The sequence below is a fragment of the Vanessa cardui genome, chromosome 5 (assembly GCF_905220365.1).
Source record: "Vanessa cardui chromosome 5, ilVanCard2.1, whole genome shotgun sequence".
NCBI lineage: Eukaryota > Metazoa > Arthropoda > Insecta > Lepidoptera > Nymphalidae > Vanessa > Vanessa cardui.
This window is the reverse complement of record NC_061127.1, coordinates 2221649-2245860: the sequence shown is the minus strand read 5'-3', so window position 1 is coordinate 2245860 and position 24212 is coordinate 2221649. Positions and strand designations below refer to the sequence as shown.

The following is a 24212-nucleotide window of genomic DNA, read 5'->3' as shown; positions in this document are numbered from 1 at the left end:
TAAATGGATGGATTATTATTAATTCATAAATTTGGGTTTGTTAATTTAATTTCTTTGGTAAATAATATCCTCAACTTTCCAAAATTGGCATAAATATTTTAGTAACAAAGAAATACACATAAAGTTAAAAAAAACGGTCTTGTGTATGGAAATAATGATGATTTTGATGATATAGAGAAAATTACCAACAAAAAAAAACGTAATTACTAATATAAGATCAAATATGAAACAACTGAAATAGATATGGGCCAGTCACATACCATGATCTGAAGCCAAAATCAGTTACTTTAAGGAGACGTTAATTGGGTAAACGCTATAAAGGAAGAAGTAATTAAATGGGAAGACTATATAAAAAACAATTGCTAGTCAATGCTTAAACATGCTCAAACAACAATACTTAAAAAGCCCATGACCTAGAAAAATAGAAAGCGAAATGAACTCAATCAATTTGATTCCTTCCTTTTTTGATAATTTCTCAAAAAATAATATATGAAAAACATGTACTCGTATATATACGTAATTAATCCCTATATAAGACCAATATTTGAGAGTGAAACCGGAAAACAGGTTATGATACTAATAATTTTACGAACCATATTGAAAGCAATTTCCCGAAAGAAATTTATAAATAAAAAACATAAAAATTGTATGCATTATTGGAAACAACGTTGAAAAAACACGTAGCAAGGATTTAAACTTCAAAATAAAAAAATATGTATTTTTAAAACATTTTCGTATTTTATAGTCATGTTTGTATTGAAAAGAAAAAAATCTGAATGTATACTCAAATCGGATTATGTACAGATACAGTTTGAAGTTGTGTTTGTTTAATTGGAGTTTTTTTTACTTTTTTATATAAACGGACCCTGTGATATATGATTTTAAATTAACATGGTTATTTTTATTATTAAAGTTATTAATTTCGGGATATTTACCATGTTTTTTATTTTTGTTCGATGGAGCTCCATATTTCTACATTATTTACGAATGTCTTGTTCACGAGACTGAAGTTTCCGGGTAGATGTTGATAATGTTAGAAGTCCATATCGAGCTCCACCTGTATGTACCTACACACACACATGTCACACCATATATGTCGTACACAATGGTGATTTTTGGGGATGCTCTAGCAATTAAATGTCGCAATGAATATTTTGCATACAATACTTATTAATTTTTATAAACGTAATTTAATTTTCATGATAATATATTTTGGGGTATATCGATATAGACCATAGCGCTCAGTATCAAGAGAGACTAGCCAACTACTTACAATATTTTATAGTGCGATATTTTATGAAACACAGGAGCACTCTCTAAACCGTCATTCTCTTAAACTGAAGGGTCGGCGGATCCAACAACCCAAGACTTTGAGTTCTCCCAACGGAGGTGCTAGTAGAGGTGATACTGGTTCCGGTCGAAGCGAGCAACCGCGCCAACCGTCAGGGCGCCACGGTAGCATGTGGAAGCGATTCTGTGGCGCCCGTCGAAAAGCTGGAGAGGATACCGTTGGTTTTATAGAGGGTATTCCGGTGTAGTAGGGCACTAGGCGTTATGGGCATTGGCGAGTCCCACATACCACTCGTAGTGAGGAAAACGCGTAAACACTTAAACCTTATACGTAAACACTTCTTATCGTAATTTCATTTACTTATACTCTATGGTAAATAAATTTACAAGTAAACGATTATTCTTATTGGTCTAGTCTAATAAGTTTTTTTCCGTTGTTACGTTTATTTTGAAACTAAAAATGTAATCGGCTACGAACGAACGAATGAACAGCCGTCCGACAGGAAATACATCATTCATTTTTAATAAAGCCGGTTTTTCAACTTGCGATTAAAAAAACAAGTTACGTTTATGGAATACTCTATTTTTATGAAATAGTCCTACCGATTATATTCCTATCTCATGTATCCTTACTTCAAGTATCATTCAAACGTTAAAAAATCTCTTAGAATTCTGGAATTACTAGAATTGCAAGAATGTAAAAAAAAAAAAACAAATATTGATATATTTCAACTCAAAAAGGACTTTTAAACGACTCGGACTCACATATATAAAACACGGGCGACTATTAGTATTAAATATTTGTATATATCGCAAAGGCATTATTGGAACGTTATTGGAACTTTTAATTATATAATATATCAAAAAAACTTTTATGTTAAGTGACAAGTACAGAATAAACCATTTATCCCGAGCGAAGCCAGGTTTACATCTTATATTATATATTGGCCAAAAAATAATGCCTTTATGAATATATGTATGTGAAAAGTGTTATGACATTAAACAAAAAGGTCAGTACTCAGTTCCGACTTCTTTGTTTAATTTGTAAGGTACCGTACAAGTTAGCTAGATTGTTAGTACAAAAATAAAGGTAGTAATTATTTTTAAAAATAGAATCCATAATTTTCTTTTAGCAGGTAGATTTAAAAATACAACGTCTAACGCTTTTATACAAAAGGGTACTGTAATAAATATAAGAAAAAACTATACACCATGAATGTGCAACCAAACAGAATCTTAAAAAAAACAATTAAAACTTAACTATAATTACACTAACTCACTCACTCTTCAAAGTAATATGAATTATTATTTAATTTATCAACAACTTCTCTTCTGAGCACCTACAAACTATCCTTTTTGCTTTTCGAGAAGTTAGCTTGATCTTGTTAGCCTTAAAACCGACTCTTGTGCAATATATTATTTATTTAGTTCCTGCTCCAGGTTTTGCTTGCATGTTCTTCATGGTAATCAGGGGTATGGCGATTAAATATCAACATATAGACTGTCAGGCAGTTCTATTTACGATCTTAGTTTAGATGGTGTATTAAACAAATTAGCGATGACTATTTGTGAGACGAAAATAAAATTGAATATACAAAACACATTTATGTTTTTCTCGCTGTAATGGCTCTTTAAGCGTTTCCCCCACATTAAATTGGTTGGGAGGGGAGTAAGTTTTATTTTGGTCTCACCGATAGCAAGATGCCTTGTTGTAGTACCTTTTCTCCCTTTGGTGGGCGTCACGTGATTCCTTTCAAACGCTTCTATGAAGAAACGAACGAAATACATCCCTAGCTCCTTGAAGAGGCGAAATAAACAAGATATAAATTATGCATGTAGAAGGCAGTATGAATATAATTACAATAAAAAAATTAGGTAACATGAATTATTCTTATTCAACATCGATATTAAATGAATATAAAAGGTCTTAACTCCACTCATCTTTAATAATAAAAATGTCTGTTTATATTTGTTTGTCATCTATGTTTCTAAATTATAGGTGAATTTAGTTGGTCGTTGTACAATGCTGTCTGGGTATCAAAACTCTTAACGTATTTTATTGTGAATCAGCAATACTTAGTATTGTTGTGTTCTGGTTTGAAAGTGAAGTATTTACAGGCATTAGAATCCTAACATCTTTGTTTCAAGTTTGTAGAAAGGAATAGTTATTATAAAATTACAGCGCCAATGTTTATGGGAGACGGTGTCAGTATGTATAGCAATTTTGTTCTGTGTAAGTTTTTTTAGTACTTATGTGCTCATATACATATATACTTTTTATGTATATCCTTATTAAACTACTTGAAAGGGGAAGGCCACTAAAAATGTATTAATTCCTTATAAGGTAATTTAAGTATGCGTGTCTCGTTATGTTGGCTTTTATTTAAATGAATGCAATACACTTTTTGTGAATAAGAAAAGTTTATTTTATGACTGTATATGAATTCGTCTTTTAATTTTATTCAGGTCAAGACGTTTCGGTATAAACCGAGTAATTGCTGTGGTATCAAGGCACTGAATACATTAAGTACATAATGTTAATGTAGCTGATGCACTTTTTCATACGATTGATTTATATATTAAAAAACCGCGGAAAACTTAGTCGCTTCCGTCATTTCAGATTCAATAACGGCTTCTTAAAATAGTTTTAAATATAATGAATATGTATTTACAATGTTTTCAAATAGTGGTATAATCTTACCATCATTTATTGTTAAATATTCCGATCGAATGCTAAAGATTAAAGATTATTTATTCTCATAAAGACAATTACATAACTTACATGAGATCATAATTGAAAAAAATGCTAACCATATACACCACTAGGTGGTAGGTCTTTGTGCAAGCCCGTCTGGATAGGTACCACCCACTCAGACATTTTATTGCCCAGCAGCAATTCTTGGTATTATTCTGTTCTGGTTTGAATGGTATGTCACTGTATAGGGATATAACATATTAGCTCCCAAGATTGGTGGCGATATAAGGAATACTTATTATTTGTTACAGCATCAATGTATACATATATATATATATATATATGTGTATATATATGTAGGCAGTGGTCATGACTTACCACCACACACAATTAATAAACATAATGCTTAGACAAGAAGGAGCGCGTTTTGGAGAATCTGTGCTTCGTATATCATCCGGTTTAATTTTAATATTCTTATCATTAATCAATTTGATGGACTTGCACAAAGCCTAGCCATCAAGTAGTTTATACGTAAAATACCACCAGCTTTAGCTACCAGCTGATTAATAACAGCCTACAAGAATATGAGCCGAGATGGTCTAGTGGTTAGAACAGACCGGACCGGACCAACTAGATAGCGGGTTCAATTCTAGGCAAGCATCAATGAATTTTCATGTGCTTAATTTGTGTTTATAATTCATCTCGAGCTCGGCGGTGAAGGAAAACATCGTGAGAAAACCTGCATGTGTCTAATTACATAGAAATTTTGCCACATGTGTATTCCACCATCCCGCATTAGAACATCGTGGTGGAATATGTTCCGAACCTTCTCCTCAAAAGGGAGAGGAGGCCTTAACCCAGCAGTGGGAAATTTTGTTTGAATGTTTGAGGAGATGTGTAAACAGGTTAATTAAATGGTATTAGGTGGTTGTGGAACTGTAATAATTAAATCATATAGAATATATTTATCTTCAGCTTATGAGTAACCAACTAAGTATGATAACTAAGATGCTTAGAGTATTTATATATCTACTATAAGACCCTAAATCATATTTGGACGAGATTGCCAGTCTGAAAACTAGGAACCTTAATAAGCCTAAACTAAAGGTAGTACTCGTATCATGTCTAAGCGGTATTTGTTTGTAAAATAGAGTGGATAATCCCTTTGATATGCAAATGAAACATTTATGATTTAAATGCGGAGAAACTCCATTAAATAATACAAGGCGACGATGTATATTCCAGAAGCTTAGTGCTTGCTTGACACTAAGAACCTAAGTGCATAATTAAAATTTCATATGAAAACACTTCCTGTAGATGAAATCTGTGTCTTAGGAATGCTGGATTACGTGCATAATACAAAAATGCATTTTGTTAAGCATTTTTTATATGTAACTTTCTTAAAATCTGTGGGAGAGGTTTCGTAAAAGGGACGGAATAGTGTAACAGGAAGCTGGGAAAGCGCGTGCTATTTGATTAGAACAATGATGGTACCAACCCATTATCCAAGGTTAGATAGCAGACACGTCATGTGCGACTTCATATTTGTATGTGAAATGTATATTGTCGCCTTCAGGGGAAGTACTGACTCGTATCTCGTGACGTCAACCGGCATGGCGGTCCTTTAAGCTGTCATGACTCCTTTTTGTCGTCATTCGACTCTGTGTGTCTTTTGTTATTATTATGACATATTATTATTTATATGAAATATCTACATATTTTTCAATTTGTAAATATTTACAAACTGAATTTTATGTTTTTATTTATTTGAAAATATAAAAAATTATCGGTTTTTTTTATTTTTAGAGTTCTTTACTCAAAGGAGTATTATTAAAAATCCTCTATCCGTCAGTCTGTCTGTCTATCACTAGGCTGACCGGATCTTGTGAACTGTGATTGTTCGACATTTGTAATTTTCAAAACCAATGTATATCTGTAGCTGTATAATAATAAATCATAATAACAGAATAAAATTAATATTTACGGAACCTTAAGCATTATTCACTTTAAAATTAACAAATTAAAACAACATTAATATTTAATAGGGGTTATATGACAAACGTGATTTATTTGGCATTTGTATAAATAATGGTACGAATCCCATCGTTGTCCAATGATAAGAAAACGACTACTACATATTATGTATGTATATACATATATATATATATATATATACTGATTTCAATGCACGTTCATTTAAATATGTAAACAATACAAGTTGTTTTGCATTACAAAATTTTATGTGGATGAATTTTCGTATAAATTGCGTCGTAAATACAGGCATGGAGATAATTTTTTCGATAACATTGTTGACAGCGTATGCGAAAAATAGTAACATAAGTTTGAAACTTTAACTTCTTCTGTTAAAGAAAATGCTATGTTTTGAATGATACGAATATCGAAATATAAAACTTTATACTGACGGAACTATACATAGATTCCTTTATATATTATATAAGTACATATTACTTAGATATTCGAATCTCGATAATTTATATAAACACGCCACAATATCTAGATACTATATGTATATATGTATCTATGAAGCCGCGGATCCCGAGAAACTAAATTCGAACCCAATGTCGGGCCGATATAAAATTATTGGGTTTTTTCTGTCGTGCGTGCACTCCCGTATCGTGTGGTGTCGTAAAATACGTAAAGCCGTTGTTTCTGCGCCTGAACTCTTTCGTTCGAATCGGATTTTTTGTTTTATAGGGTTTATATGCACACATGCGTACACATTACTAGATAATAATATCTCTTCATCAATTGGCATGTCTATCTTGAGAATCAGTCAATACGTCATTATTTAGTTGACTTGATTTGACGAAATTTATTTAAGTAACACATACAAGGAAAAACGTACTACGATCATACTAATTCTCATCATTAATGTAACCATGGACTGATACGAATTTTTTTAATTAATAAACGAATATAAACTTTTAATGATAATTAACACGTGTTAACACCAGATGACATAGTACTCTACGGCAATAAATAAAAGCCTATTCATGTAAACAGTCAAGCATAAAATATATTATGCTGAAGTTGAAGCTGTATTTAACGATACTTTCGAGTATAATGAGATCGGTACGATTGTATTTATTTATTAGCTAGCTGTTCCGAGTTCGGACGAAGTAACTCTTACTTTATCTTTGTAGTTGAAATGTTTTAGTGAGCGTTGCATGCGAAACGAGTAATAGAAATGTCAATTATATCGGAATACCGCCTTTTCTTGACCGTAGAAGTTCAACAGAAGACAGAAAACCAAATCTTTTTTAAATGGACCATCTAAGGAATATAGACATATGTATATCTCGCGCAATTGTAAACAGTAAAATATTGTGAACATTTATTCGACTTATAATAAAACATATACAAATAAAATATTTCGATAGGTTTGGTTAAAGTTTTCATAATTTAACTCAAATTTACTTCGATAGATTATAAACTACATTATAATAATGTGTTAAATTGTAAGTCACGCTGTATACCTTCGGGTTACAGCCGAATGGGCCGGCACGCCCGGGGAAGTACCACTCTCTCACTTAAAATCGGCGTAAAGTGGTAGTTATGCTACCGCGTTTCGTCCGGTAAGTGAGAGTTCCGGAGGCCCAATCCCCCTCCCCCCCAAAACTTGATGGTTGTGCAGAATTTGGTTAAATTACCCCAGGAGGGTACCATCAGCGACAGCGGTGGAGAATCCCTCTCTGGGCATCCATGCTCAGGACATACACCACCTGAGCAGGGATGCCCAGGCTGCCCTCCGAATTTGGCAATTTTGCGCTCGCCACTGTTCGGGGCAAGCGGAGCAGGCATCATAAGGCCACCCCTACCACCCTCGCTGTGGACTTCTGCAACATAAGGGGACTCAACTCCAATCTCAACGCCGTTCACTACCATCTGGAAACGGCGAAGCCGGCCTTGCTCTTTTTAACCGAGACCCAGATATCTTCTCCTGCCGATACGACTTTTCTCTCGTACCCTGGGTATAAATTGGAACATTCCTTTATACCACGAGCTGGGGTATGCGTTTACGTCAGAGATGATATCTGTTCTCGACGCCTCGGCAGCCTTGAAGGACAGGACCTATCGATTATCTGGCTGCGTGTAGACTGCGATAACCATCCGCGAATCTATGCGTGCCTTTATAGGTTCCATAGCGGTAATGCCGAAACCGACTGACTGGTTGAGCACGTCCAAATGGCTACAGATTCCGTGCTGCAGCAGATTCGATCCGCAGAGATCATTATTCTGGGTGACTTTAATGCTCACCACGCAGAATGGCTCGGCTCACGCACCACCGATCATGCGGGTAGATCTGTTCTGGACTTGGCTCTAGCATATGATCTGACACAACTGGTCAACTCGCCAACGCGAATACCGGATGTGGAGGATCATACACCTTCCCTGTTGGACCTTCTGCTGACTTCGCATCCGGATGGCTATCAGGTTATCGTCGATCCCCCTCTGGGCTCGTCTGACCACTGTCTCGTCTGGAGTGAGTGCCGGTTGTGCGGTACTCACGGCCTCGCTTTGTTGGGTGCCGCCGAGTATGGCACTACAAGTCAGCAGATTGGGATGGGATGCGGTCTTTTTTTGCATCGTACCCATGGGGGCAGATTTGTTTCTCGCCGGATGATCCGAACGCTGCTGCTGACTCTGTTGCCGATGTGGTGCTTCAGGGTATGGAACTATTCATACCTTACTCTGCAGTACCCATCGGTGGCAAGTCCCAGTCTTGGTTTGGTCGCTTCTGCAAAACGGCATCACGCCGAAAGTGGGAACGCTATCAAACTGGGCTAATGCATCTGCGTCTCGTGATGTAAATACCAGCGCATTCAAAAAAAGAATATAAAAATTCAAAAAGAATATAACTCTGCCTCTAGGTCCCTCAAAAACGTGATTGCTAGGGCGAAGACGGAGTACATTGGCAGGAACACGAGCGTTCTGGTCTCTCGCTAAGGGTGTCTTAGGGAATTTCTGTCAGCCCTCTTTTCCATCTCTGCACAGGGACGGTGAGTCATTGGCCCATACCGCGAAAGAGAAAGCTGATCTTTTAGGCTCTCTCTTCGCGTCGAACTCGACTCTGGATGACCAAGGAAAATCTCCACCAACAATTCCGCGGTGTGATACCACGATGCCGGAGGTTAAATTCCGGCAAATTGCAGTTCGTAAAGCACTTCTTTCCTTGGACATTCATAAGTCGAGCGGACCCGATGGTATCCCTCCAATCGTGCTACGGACATGTGCTCCCGAGTTGGCACCGGTCTTAACGCGTCTTTTCCGGCAATCCTACACATTAGGCGTCGTCCTGAATTCCTGGAAGACAGCTTTGGTGCATCCCATCCCTAAAAAAGGCAACCGCTCAGACCCGTCCAATTATAGGCCTATAGCCATCACCTCCTTGCTCTCCAAGATAATGGAGTCCCTTATTAACTGCCAGCTCCTGCGGTATCAGCTGATTAGTGACCGCCAGTACGGTTTCCGTCGGGGTCGCTCAGCCGGTGATCTTCTAGTTTACCTTACTCACAGGTGGGCTGAAGCAGTTGAGAGCAAGGGGGAGACATTAGCAGCCAGCTTGGACATAGCGAAGGCCTTCGATCGTGTATGGCACAAAGCGCTTCTTTCGAAGCTTCCTTCCTATGGGCTTCCCGGGAAATTATGCAATTGGATTACCAGCTTTTTGGCAGATCGGAGCATCAAGGTCGTTGTCGACGGTGCATGCTCTGACTTAAAATTCGTCAATGCTGGTGTTCCACAAGGCTGCGTTCTATCACCCACTCTGTTTCTTCTGCATATCAATGATTTGTTGCAAATCGGGAACATTCATTGCTATGCAGACGACAGTACCGTTGACACCTTATACACCGGCCGCGCTAATATTTCTCGGGAAAACGAAGAGAACCGGAACAAACTTGTGTCTGAAATCGAGTCTTCATCAAACGAAGTCTCGAATTGGGGCCGGCTAAATCTAGTCCATTTCAACCCCAAAAAGACGCAAGAGTGCGCGTTAACCGCTAAAAAAACACCATTTGTCGTATCTCCACGATTTGAGAACATTCCAATAGCCGCTACAGGTAGTATCGGAATACTTGGCGTTGATATTTCGAGCCTCGTTCAGTTCCGTGGTCAATTGGAAGGCAAAGCCAAATTGGCTTCAAAAAAGCTGGGCGTGCTCAGCAAGGCGAGACAGTATTTCACGTCGGCCCATCGCCTTAAACTTTACAAGGCGCAAATTCGGCCTCACATGGAGTACTGCTCTCACCTCTGGGCGGGTGCTCCCCAGTACCAGTTCCTTCCATTTGACCGCAACCAACGTAGAGCGGCTCGAGTTATCGACGATCAAGCCCTTTCCGATCTCCTTGATCCTTTGGCTTTGCGTGGAGATGTCGGATCACTCTGCATCTTCTACCGAATTTTTCGCGGGGAATGTTCCGAGGAATTGTTCGGATTAATCCCGGCTGCTGAATTTCACCTTCGGACATCTCGCCAAAATTCTAAGTTTCACCCGCACCACCTTGATGTCCGAAAATCCACAACAGCGCGATTTCTCAGACATTTTCTGCCTCGCACAACCACTCTGTGGAACCAGCTTTCGCCGGCGGTTTTTCCGAACCGATACGACATGGGAACCTTCAAGAAAAGAGCGTACTCCTTTTTGAAAGGCCAGCAACGCACCTGCAAGTCCCCTGGTGTTGCAGATGCCCATGGGCGGTGGTAGTCACTTTCCATCAGGTGAGCCTCTTGCTCGTTTGCCACCTATGCCATAAAAAAAAAGCAGTATATTAAGGTTTACAATCTTTCGATACACAATATCTCGCGAGATTATAATCTAATTGAATCATCCCTCTGTTCATATAAATATTCATTTTTTATTCTATGTAAGAGTTAATAATATGCGAAAAATAGTCAAGATGACTTGACACGATCAATTACAGCTGTGTTGGAAACTGACAGATGGCAAAATAGTCTGAAAGCGGAAATAAATCTGCGATTTTTATTGCTCAGTTAACATTCGGTTGTGTCGTCTTGGCAGAGAGAGCCAACTTTATTAAATACGCCATGAAATTGCTTGTAACGGTTAGTTGTGCATTGCCATTGTGAATCTTGCTTACTAATAGTCCAAAATCAACATGTGTTCCATATTTAAATATTCGTAAAACATCGAGGTCTTATGTCAAATTTTAACTGAAGTAGATACAATTTTTTTAAATGAATTATTAATTTCTTTAAATACCTATCGCCTGAAGACATTCTGTGCCAGTCAACCTTTTGGTCAAACCTAAAACAACGAATTAATAATTGACAATACATAACAATATACATCATTATATATAAAACTGTAAAAGAAAATCCTTACATACCTATAACATATACATGATAAATGTTATGTATTATCTCCAGCAATACTATTATACATAACAACAACTGGCACACACGATTCATTATAGCAACCAAATTAATTCTAAATCAAATGCGAATGCACATTCCCGGTAGTGCGATAAGACGCGTCTTTTTGTTGACACACTAATAATTCTATGTTCCATATGCAGTTGAAACCCTTAGAGTTTGGAGTAATAGTACAAAAACTTTAACAACACAAAAACTCATTGGTGATAAAGGGCTGGTTTATTTTTCACCCCGATGATCGGGTTGAAATTCAACAAGGACATGCTGCTAGTATTCTTGCGACAGCTGATTGTCATGATTTTTAATCTATTTCAACAACAACAACAGCAGCCTGTAAATTCCCACTGCTGGGTTAAGGCCTCCCCTCCCCTTTTGAGGAGAAGGTTTGGAACATATTCCATCCACCACGCTGTTCCAATGCGGGTTGGTGGAATGCATATGTGGCAGAATTTTTATGAAATTTGTCACATGCAGGTTTTCTCACGATGTTTTCCTTCACCGCTGAGCACGAGATGAATTATAAAGACAAATTAAGCACATGAATCAGCGGTGCTTGCCTGGGTTTGAACCCGCAATCATCGGTTAAGATGCACGCGTTCTAACCACTGGGCCATCTCGACTCGACTAATAATAATTTATTTCAATATACCTAAACCTTCCCCCAACCCGTATTGGAACAGCGTGGTGGAATATGTTCCAAACCTTCTCCGCAAAGGGAGAGGAGGCCTACACAGCAGTGGGAAATTTACAAGCTGTGATTGTTGTTGTTTTATATTAAAAAAAATATTTCAGTGTGAATTAAAAATAATAAATAATTATTATGACGAAACCGTTCATATTTCGCGCGCTCTATCTGCCTTTATTTTTTTAACAGAGGTCTACAAAGCAGGAGGGTCTTCATTTGGATATTTATAGCTATAATATTGGAGCATAATTCGGTCGTAGATTTTTCACAATCCATGAGCAAGTTTAATGCTTCTATTAACAATATAGATTTTGATTATAACACAAAAGTCCCTTTTAGTTCGAAAGAGGTTTGTTCCTATACGGTCTCATTTTCGTAAAGATCTGATGGGTTTGGAAGGCAGGCAGCGATAAAATTAAATAAATACTATGAAGCCAAATCAAGCGCAATACCTGTTTTATTTTTGCTATATTTGTCGTTGAAGTAAAATTTTAGTTAAAGAAAATTTTCAATTCTTGTTTATATTTACAAGAGAAACTGTAAGGATATTAATTTCGCTTTATATCCATTCCTTCCTTTGTGATAAAGACCATATACAATCTGAGCTAGCACACGTTAAAGAGGTCCTACAGCGGAAAGGAATTGATACGGTGAGTTTCGTCTGCAAATCACGGGATCGAGTGTCGAGTGTACATAAAATAAATTCAACTAGTGACAATGGTAGGGGTGAAAGTGACAATAGTAGTGGTGACCGGTGTTTACGTAGCAAACGTACAAGAAAGGAGGTAGTTCGATACGGACACCTCTAACATTATCAGCATCTACCCGCAAACTTCAGTCTCGTGAACAAGACATTCGTAGACAATGTCGAAATATCGAGCTCCACCGAACAAAAATAAAAAACATGGTAAATATCCCGAAATTAATAACTTTAATAATAAAAATAACCATGTTCATTTAAAATCCTAAACTGTAAGGAGTTATTTTATGACATTAGAAAAACAAAACGTCTCTCAGTTTGCATATACGCTCTTCTTGAAGGGTTAAAAAGATAAATCAATATAAATGTGCATATACATATCTTATAGCCAACAACAGAGCTACTTGATGGTCCAACATGAAAGCACTGCCGTCATTACCCCCTTAAGAAATATTTAAGATTGCCAATGTACCACCGACCTTGAGAGCTAAACTGTTACGCCATTTAAATGTGTAGTCACACTAGCTCACTTACAAATCGGACCATAAAAACACTAAGGATAGCCCTTGAAAAGAACGTATGAATGGGTTGTACCTACCCAGGTGGGCTTGTACAAAATTACGTTTTTTGTATTACTTTATCAAACACACAATTAGAGAAAAGTGTTACGAAACAAACCGCCTGTTAAGCTCATTATTACCGCGATTTGAAACGTGAACACTTGTATTATTATGAAAAATACTATTATTATTATTTTATTTACTTCACTTCACTTAATAAGTTTTTAATTTGTTATCGAGCCCTCCAACGAAAAATATAAAACCATTGTTAATATTTACCAAACTTTTTTTAATCATCATTAGTTCAAACAAAAGGCTTTTTGTTGCCGCGGTCTTTGGATTTTCTAAATCAATTAATTATTTATTTTGTATACATTCGCATAAAGGTATTTCTTATTTCTTATTAAAAAATATTACAATTATATACTTTACGAAATAACGTAGGCATTAAGAAGAACTGCAATACATACGACATTTTAATTGGCTTGAAAAAGAAGAAGATAATGAGTTCGATTCTTTTTTAAATATTTTATTCTGTTTCTTGATTTCGTACTTAATTATTTATGTACCTTTCTTTTTTAACAAATTAAAAGTCGTCAATCGTTAAAAAATAGTTTACATAGTAAAAACTACGGCTTCATACATATATGTAACTATGTAATAGCTATACAATTTTTTTTAAAATAGCCTCTTATTGAACTCGCTGTTTGTAAAGAAACAATGCATGAAATGATTACAAAAATATTTAACATGAACTTTCAGTATTTTGAATTAAAGTAATCCTCAAAATATTATACTGATCGGTTAAGGGTCCTACTTATAAAATGAAGATTTATATTATTATATATTTATAGCTTCATCCATGCTACTCTATATTGCGGTTTTTCAGTACCTTACGATATTTCTTATAACATAAAGCACGTGATCATAAAATAAATATAAATTACACTTGTTTTGCTTGCTGGCTTAAGTTTGATCTTAATAGACTATCAAAGCAGAGAACGCGTTGAATGAAACGACGACTAACAATTGACCACTAAGTACTTGCACACAAGACAGACGACGATTGCCGAGTGTCAAGATAATAAAGTCGATTCGCTTGCATTAGTTATTTTGTCATACGCTCTTTTAACTCTAGATGCATATAAAATCTAAGCCAAAAAGTATTATATGGTCTATATTTTATAATAAGGGTTAAATAATAATGAAAGTTTTATTGGTTCATTAACAAGAGTTGAATACGTGTTAAATAGTATTTCACGCCGTTTTTACAATTTCAATGATTAAATTCCGCTAGTTTGTATTATCCGACAGTTGGACTCGACTCATTAGTATTCTGTGGTTGTGTTTCAAATTCTGGGAACTGTTTGTAAATTGTCTGTTTTTAGTGTTTTATTTGTATAATTTTATTACTAGCATGCCACAGATTAAATAAATAAAGAATTATTATTAACTTGCTGTTACCCGCGGCTACGCTCTTGTAGAATATAAATATATTTACAAATTTACTTAAACTATTATGTAGATGATTGGTATACAAAAGTAGTATGTCGATCATACGCTGTTAATATATAAGATTTATGGAAAAAACCCCATTTAATTTTCATTATGTAGGTCATAGTAGCGCTTGAAAGCAACAAACTGTAGTCATCTAATTTTTTAAATAATTAACTTTTAAAAATAACATTTATAACCTGCCACAGTGACTTAAAAACAAACAATAAAATCAAAATAAACTTTATTTAATTAGGCTTTTACAAGCATTTTTGAATCGTCATTTAACAATTAAGTGAAGCCACCGGTTATGAAATTAGAATCTACCGAGAAGAACCGGCAAGAAACTCAGTAGTTATTCTTTTTCAACATTTACAAAATACAGTCATATTAGTTAAATACAATTATATATGTATGTAATGTATCCTGCCTGTAAGTCAACGGGTATTAACTCCACGCTTTTTTACCATCTACAAAATCTTGTGTTGAATAATTTTTCTTCCTTCCTTACCAATGTATTTTTTACAAAAGATTTGAATTTCCGAAACGGCAAAGTTAAAAATGTCTGCGGAATAATATTTTATATCTTTACTCGTTATATCACTGCACCAGTAAGAGTTAAATAATTTCAGGTGTTCATGGTTTACGAATAGAAAGACTGTCAGTTGAAATGTTAAAGAAAAATGATTATCCTGATCAAATCCCGCTGCATTATTAATTAGATTCATCAACTACAAACACAGGCATTTTGTTTGTGCTAATCATGCTCTTTTTTAATTTAAATTTTATATTGAAAATAATTGATAATATTTATTAATTTATACTTTTTTTATTAGTTATAGCGACAGCACACAACATCACCTACTTAGAAGTACCACAGTACGGCGACCCGCGGCGCGATGGTGACCTCATATGCCACTACGTAAGCGAGAAGGGCGATCCACCCCTCCACTCCGTGAAGTGGTATCGTGACAACAATGAGATCTTCCGCTTTACGCCCGGACAACAGGTGGGTGATAATTGTACGATTTTCCTTATGTCAACACTACTGACATTTATTCTACTTTATGCCACGAGAACTTCATTAGAATAACTAAAGAAATACACAGAATATTATGTATATGGAATTCTTAGCAGCGGACATAAAAATAATATTAAGTGTAGGTATCACGTAAATAATTATCTTCTTGGATAAGGCTTACTTAGAAGACTCCCCAGATGAGAAGCAAAATTTTTGGAACTCATTCCACCAAGTTCTTCTAAAGTTATGATGGTAATTAGTATACACTTGTGATGTATTTACATCTGTTACATACAGGTTTTCGCACGATGTTTTATTTCAAAGTTGAAAACGTAAATACTAAGTACTAGTACTATAACATACTATAAAGAGGCTGTCTGAGGCGAGGCTGTCTTTCGCTGGTTCTTCTCGAATTACATTATTCGTTAACAAATCAGTGGTAGATTTTATTGAATATTAATTATTGAGTGCAGTATATAAACTACTATTTTTTCGAACTAAACGTACGACAAACGTGTGTCCTTAATATATTAATACATTAAAAAAAAAAAACGATAAATCGACAGAAACTGTCGTTCTTCTGTCTGTCTGTTTCTTCCGGCTAATATTTCGAACTGCTGGACCGATTTTGACCGGACTTTTACTGGCAAATAGCTGATGTAATAATGAGAATAACTTAAGCTTCAACAATAAGTTATTTGTTAAATATAAACGTGCACAAAGTCACAGGCACAGCTAGTCATAAATAAAATAAATTCAATTCACGTTATTAATCAACAAAAGGTTTTTAAATTATCGACACGCTGACAATATACGGGAACTAAAATGAAAATTCGAAAAATGGTGTCACGGAGTCAGTGGACTAACAAATTGAGCGATTTTTTAAATTTCGAATTGAAATTCTGTTAACATTAATCGTTCGATATTAAAAGTCACTCGAGTTCATAATAATAAATGGGAAGCGTTGAAATTAGATTAATTTAACAAGCGCCTGAAGGTTCGAGCCGTCTTATTGCATTGAAGTGTCTTGCCTTACAATTATGTTTAACGTTATAAGGCTCATTCATATAAAACAATTACTATATTGTCAGATCTTTGGACCTAAAAGGCTTCATAGCTTCAAAAAATTCATTTGTTTCAATTTCAAAGTAATAAAATGAAAAATAAATTAATACACTGAACGATTAATTTGTTGAAATGGAAATATCATTGTTACTTTTATATGTGCAACATGTAAGCAATTTTTGGAAAACAGATTTTATTTTCTTAGTAATAAGGCTCGGTGTTATCCCCTCATGGGATTGCTGTGTTCCGGTTTAAAGAGTGAATGAGCTAGTGTTACTACTGACACAAAGTTCATTACTTAGTTCCCAAGATTGGTGACCCATTACGTACGGATTCGTTAATATTTCATACAACGCCAATTTCCATAAACGGAGGTTAATACCTTCCAACAAGTAGTCCATTTATTTTAACAACTATGTACACTATAAAAATTTTTTTTTTTTTTTTTAATGATATATTTACTTTGAAATTTCTTTCACTAGCCTCCAACGAGAACCTTCAACACGACAGCAGGCAGCGTGTCACGTGGCGCATGTAACTTGAACAGCTGTTCCATCAGTGTGGTGTTGCCGAGGAGGTACAACACAAGGATATCCTTCACCTGTGAGGTCTCCACCGAGGGGCCGAGATTCGCAGTCGTCAATCAGACGAAATATTTAACAGTCGCTGGTAATTTACTTAACAACATTTTTTAGTGTGACCTTTGTACAGTCGGGCTAAGAAAAGATTCGTTGCCTTAAGATGTAATTTCGTGTGCTCAGTATGGCCGATAATCTGCTTTACCGATCGAGAATATATGACACTGACAGATATATTTTGACAACTCGGTTTAAGATATTGTATATAATTTAAATTTGTAATAAGTAATTACGCCATTAAAAAGATTTCATGTTCTTATAAAACTAGACTGTCCCTTAGGACATATGTTACACTATTTTGAACCAAGTTAGCATACTATGTAAGTTTAATTTTATATTCAGTTGTCAGTTAAGTGCTATAGTATCAAAAGGTACTAAGAGTTTACGACTCGATAAAGGAATGAATTTGAAAACTGACGAGGGTTTTCTTACTCTGACTGTACAAGCTGGTCTGTTAAGTTAATTAAAAAAAAACTGGTCATTACGTTTGATGTTGGGCTAAGCCAGTGTCAATTTATCTCTAGACAGTGAATCCATTTTATCACGTAGAATATTGTAACATGTATTGTGTCTCATTTTAACAATATCTTTATATTTTATATAAAGGTTACATATAATTGTATAGAATTAAATTTTAGTTTGGTTAAAAATCACCATTAAAACCTTATTACAAAAAGTCATAGGCATAAATATAAATATTGAAAAATAAACATTGAACATTATTTTTATGTTAGCCTGGTAGTTTATGATACCCTAGTAGTTCTTAGCGCTAGCAATCAATAAAAGTTAGCTAGGGAAGCCTATTCAAACCTCCACGGTGGGTAGTGTTTTTTAGCGGTTTACATGCGTACGCCACTCGGAGACCCGGGTTCGATTCCCGGCCGAGTCAGCGTAAAAAAGTGTTTGTGGTACCGAGCACTTGTATTATAGAAATCAGAAGTAACGATACTTCTGATTTCTATAATACAATTGATTTAGCTACTTACATTGGGATCAGAGTAATGTATGTGATGTTATCCAAAATTTATTAATTATATTTATTTATTATTTATGTAATTAAATATATATATTCTTCATTCTGCAAATTTAGTAACGTTAAAAGAAGATCCAGTGATAACGGGAGCTTCAGGGAACGTTCAGCTTGGTGAAGATGTTTTGCTCAATTGTTCAACTAAGCCAGCCATGCCGCCAGCGAATATCGTGTGGTACGTCGATGGGAGACCTGAAAAGGTATTTCATTTCCAACATACACCAATTTTAACAGGAAATAAGCGTATATAGTTCTGCACGATTCTTTGAAATTTATCGCTGCGTATGCGTCAATATTATTTTCTGGATAAAGCGTAATTCAATTAATGATACACAACAAAAGAATAACGTTTTTTTTGGTATATTTAATTAAAAAGTATTTGTTGTAAATTATCTATACTAATAGTAGAAATTTTAAAGTAACTATGTCTGTCTGTATGTCTGTGGCTCTTTCACGAATGAATGAATGAATATGCAAGCGAAGCCGCGGGCGACTGGTAGTACAATAAATACTTAATTCCTAATGCTTGAACCTAGAATTGAATGCGAAATTTTAAATAAATACTGATAACAGAATGATTATATTTTATGCCCGAGGGCTTGCTTTCAATAATTGGTATCCGTCGCATATTTATTATTAATACTATATTATTCCCATCTTCCGCTATCGTACAAATATTAAATACAAGCCTAACGTCCCAGCCTCGCGTAAGCAATTTGTTAATAAAGAAAATTTAAAACCTATAGCAGTCAGGAATAATGCGGCTTCCGTCAGTGAATTTGGTTTAGATTTATATGTATTTTCATTAGCATCGGATATTTTTATACAAAATTTAATTGTTTTTGTTTGTAACAAATGTATATAGAATAGAATACTTTAGTATATACTATTTATTAAATTTCAAACAAACATTTGGATACAATCGTAACCGTCACTATATTATGTTCGAACAAAGAAACAATTTACTGTTTTTCAAAAAGATATTCGAGTTTCAGTTCAAAGGCAACAATTGTAGATTTGTAATAGCCTGTAAATTTCCCACTACTGGGCTCCTCTCCCATTAAGGAGTGACTTTTGGAACATATTTCCCCACGCTATTCGAATGCGGGTTGGTGGAATGCACATGTGGCAGAATTTCGATGAATTTAGACACAAGCAGGTTTCCTCACGATATTTTCCTTCGCCGACAAGCATGATGTGAATTTTAATTTTAGTACATATATATAGTGGTGCTTGCCTGGGTTTGAACCCGAAATCATCGGTTAAGATGCACGCGTTCTAACCCCTAAGCTCAGCTCAAATTCTTATACATCATATAATATTATCCCTGGTTATAATACTCGAAAATATTATTAAAAAAATACTTTGCGTTCACATATCGCTTTTAGATTGAGTTTAAACTTTGCACCGGTATTGTTAGCTAAGCCTCACGTACTCGTAGTTAACATAGTTAAGAGTTGAAATATAAGGCATAATGTTCACTATGTCCCAATTCATAATATTTCGAATCAACAGAGGCAAAGATGATATGATAGTTCTTCATATTCTACTATTTCTTTTTGCTTTTAGTTGCGACGCCCTTTATTTTGATCTAAAAAAACTTTCGTATGGAAATTTATATGTTTTTCTCTGTTCAATAACGATTATGGTTGAATTTCAACTATGTATATATAAAGATCCATTTATCTAGGTCGTAACTTGGAATGTTTCCCTATACCTTCACTGGACCAATTCGCCTGACCAAGCTTGGGTTGAAGAGATTATTTAGCAATAAGGTTTTCTCTATATTTATAGCAATTACAATACTCGTACAATAGTTTGAATATTATATTTCTTTTTTTTTTATTAAAAAAAAAATGCGACAAATTAATAGAATGTTTTATGACAATTAGTCCATTCTGACCGTAATACCCAAAATGTTTTATTTACAAAAAAATAAGTTTAGTGTTTAGTCGTTTGTCCACCGTTTCTAATTAAAAATAGATAAGCTATAATAAAAACTGGACTTAAGCCGGACAATAAATAAAGCTATGGTCTATAAAGGCGGAGGAAATTAAAAGCGTAATATGTCCTCAGACAGAACCCTGGATGAGCGACAACACGGAAGTGTCATCAGCTGATGATTTCGGCTTGCGGTCCAGCTGGCGCCCTCTGCGTGTAAGAGTGGCCACAGCGAGAGGTTTCATCGCAGTCCGCTGTGAAGCCAATCAGCCTACACGACCGCCTTATATGAGATCTTCGAATGCAACTCTGGTCGTCGCGCGGTCACCGCATTTGTCTATGTACACCGCGTCTGGTAAGTCCAGCTTGACAGGTAAAGCGTTGGTATAAAATTGTGTCGTGACTTTGTGACATTATTGTTCAGCAGTGTGATTTTGTCAGTATTTACTTCGTTTGTTACTCGTGGAATATTGATAGCTGACTTACTAATTGATAAGCCAATATGTGATACATGTAATCTATAAATTTTATAATTATCATAGTCTTTTTTATGATATGTGTTGGCGGGCGAGCATATGGTCCACCGCCCATAGAAAATTGTACTGTAAGAAATATTATCACTAATGCTCCAGCAACCTTGGGAACTAAGATATTATGTCCCTCATGCTGGTAGTTCCACTGACTTACTCAGCCTTCAAACTAGAACACATCAATTCTAAATAGTAGTGTTTGGCGGTAGAATATCTGATGAATGGCTTAGTACCTACCGAAATGGGCAAAAAGCCTTACCACCAAAAAGTCATACATAACATTCTGAGATTTCACACGAATGTTTTGCGGTGAGATTCTTGTTTCTTGTTACAGAATAACCATATAGTTTGAAGAGTACATGCATTTATATAAAGACATGTCACATAGCCACGCCCTGGAGTTTTAACGCATCGCATTATATACTGTACATAAAGGAAGTGTAGTAGAATAGTAATTCCATTGTATTTAATTGATATGTAATATAAATTTCGTCACTACATTACATCTTAATTGTTCTTCTCATCGAAAAAGAATAACTACTCAATATCTTAATAGTTCCTTTCAGTAGATAATCTACATATGCATACTAAGATTACTCTCGAACGGATTCTTTATTTTTGATTTAGAGTATCAATATTAAGAACAGTGAAGCCACTACTGCTCTTGATATGACTTACAACTTGGTGGTCCATTTGTACATCAGCTCTGTTACTATGAATGAAAATAAAATTAAACATAAATAGTAAGAGAAACGAAATATAATAGAAACGTATTGTTGATTCTTACAATCCCAATTATTCTGATATTGTTCAAAGAACGCCTCATTACTAACCAGTTTCGAAACAATGGACGAAGTATCAATTTATTTAGTTTCAAGTCAATCGTCTACAAATACAAAATAGTTGTTGTTTTAATTATGAACTTGTTTACTTTTGTATCTATAGATCACAAAAGTTAATTGAATTTGGGTTATGTAACTTTGGGTAAGCCTTCTGGGAATAGAACAAATATCTTGTTACTATATGAAAATATTTTTACATTCTTTATTTAATTGAAAGCTTATAAAACATATATCAATATGTACAGGAATTTTTAATCAATAGAATGAGATGGGTATTGATATTTGTTTAATGATTATTTAAGACAGTGTTAGATGGTTTTATTCTTGTTTTTTTTTTTTTCATTTTGTTCGTAACTACAGAACAAAATTAGTCCCTATAAGTTTCTTTCACCGGTTCTTTTCCAGTTAGTGCCCGAATAGGTTTTTTTAATCAATTTAATATATTCTTATATAATTAAATTTAAAAAATAGAATACATAAAAAATAAAAAAAATGATATTATATACCTTCATAATATTATAGACCGCTTACACTAAAAAAATTAGCAATTTGTTTGGAAATCTTACAATTCGATTGTAATCACTTTCACAACACTGCATTAATATGTGTTGACAAGTGTAATATTATTACAGAAACTTTCATCTCGAACGCGCGTTGACGATACAAAAGTTTCCAATTTTCCTTTGATAGAGCCGCAGCTTTAGATCACAAAGCATTGGGGTAATTCAGAAAAGCCTTCCATTCGGAACGCTAGCTGGTGATAGTTAGAACGTCGTTTTGTGGTCTTTTTGGATTAGTCGCTTATATATACCATAACAGGAATAGCATACGATATGCCAGCGACCATATCTGGCTATTTTATTAACGATAAAACTGAGCTCAATCTAACATCTGCAACTATTTAGATACATAAAACCTTTTTTAATAGAGCTCGTTTTTTTTTAAATTTCAAATAAGAAGGCAGGAATAGCATACGATATGCCAACAATCATATCTATCTATTTTATTAACGACGAAACTAACCTCAATCTAACATGTGCTAATATTTAGATACATAAAACCTCTTTTTTAATAGAGCTCATTTTTTTTTTTAAATTTAAAATTAGAAGGATGAGCTATATGATATGTAAAGGGCCACAATGCACAAAAATAGTCTGTAACAAATATTAACCATCACTTTCATCTCTAATATGTTTCTTACCTTGGAAATTAACTTGTTATGTCCCTTGTGCCTGTTACATCGGCTCTGAAAAGAAAAGGTTTCGATTTCCTTAAATAAAGTATCAACCGCTTAATGTCCTGCTCGACATATATCCCTTGGGGGTTTAAGATTTATTTTATTACGCAGCTCCAATGTGGGCTTGGTGGAAAAAATTCTTAATCAATTTTCATCAACGACAATCCTCATGATGTTATCCATACAAATATTGTAATTATGACAACTCTGTCTGTCTGTCTGTCGCTGTTTCAATACAAAACCATTGAAAGGAATTTGATGAAATTTGGTATGAAGCAAATTTGAACACCAAAGAAGGACATAGGCTCTTTTTTTGCCTAACACACGACAACCAAACCTCAAAACGCAAGCGAAGCCGCGGGTAACAACTAGTATTTTCATAGCCATTGGCGATTCCTGATCTTAACGTATGTTACAACAAATAAATAGTTAAGTACCAATTATATATGCAAATTTTACTCTGTGGTAATACTCATCCCATATTCCACTTGTAAACGACGATGCTTAGTATTGTCAAGTACCGATTCGAAGTTAGTGTAGTTGGATAAGGGGCATTGCATCTTCGTCCCATGGTTGGAAGTGCGTTGCTGATGTAAGGACTGATTGGTGATCTTACTATGTGACTATTTGATCATCCGACTGACATTTATATAACACACTATTAAGCACATCATATTTAGGATCGATTGTTACGATCACTGTTTTACGTGCAAAGTTGTATTGAGTAGTTATATTTTTATTGTTATTGAGATGTGGGCTATGTGGCTCAAATTTCAATGTGACACTGACCTATTGTTTTTACGTTTCATACTATATCACTATGTTTTGTCTACAGGTTCCAGTTCCGCGGATGTAGCTTTGGTGTTGGCGACGTGCATCTGCGTACATATATTTTCTAAATACAGTGCCTTTAGTGAAGTCTAACGAAGTTGGATAGGATATTGGTATTTGTATAAACGAAGAGAATAGTCTTTAGGTAGTTAATTTTTCCATCCACTTTCGACACGTATTCCAATAAAACAAATAATTACGACGCAATTTATTCCAGTATGTTTCCTTTGTGACTTG

General features: G+C 35.0%; 1 protein-coding gene across 1 annotated transcript in view; it reads left to right on the top strand.

Annotated features, from left to right (window-relative positions):
- The window catches only part of LOC124529948, a 51753-nt gene extending 27541 nt beyond the window's left edge, over positions 1–24212 (top strand). Inside the window, exons 2-6 of the mRNA XM_047103899.1 lie at positions 15677–15849; positions 17409–17595; positions 18655–18794; positions 20671–20890; positions 23980–24212. Of these exons, the coding sequence (XP_046959855.1) occupies positions 15677–15849; positions 17409–17595; positions 18655–18794; positions 20671–20890; positions 23980–24068 (809 nt within the window). The 3' untranslated portion in view covers positions 24069–24212. The remainder of the gene's footprint in view (positions 1–15676; positions 15850–17408; positions 17596–18654; positions 18795–20670; positions 20891–23979) is intronic.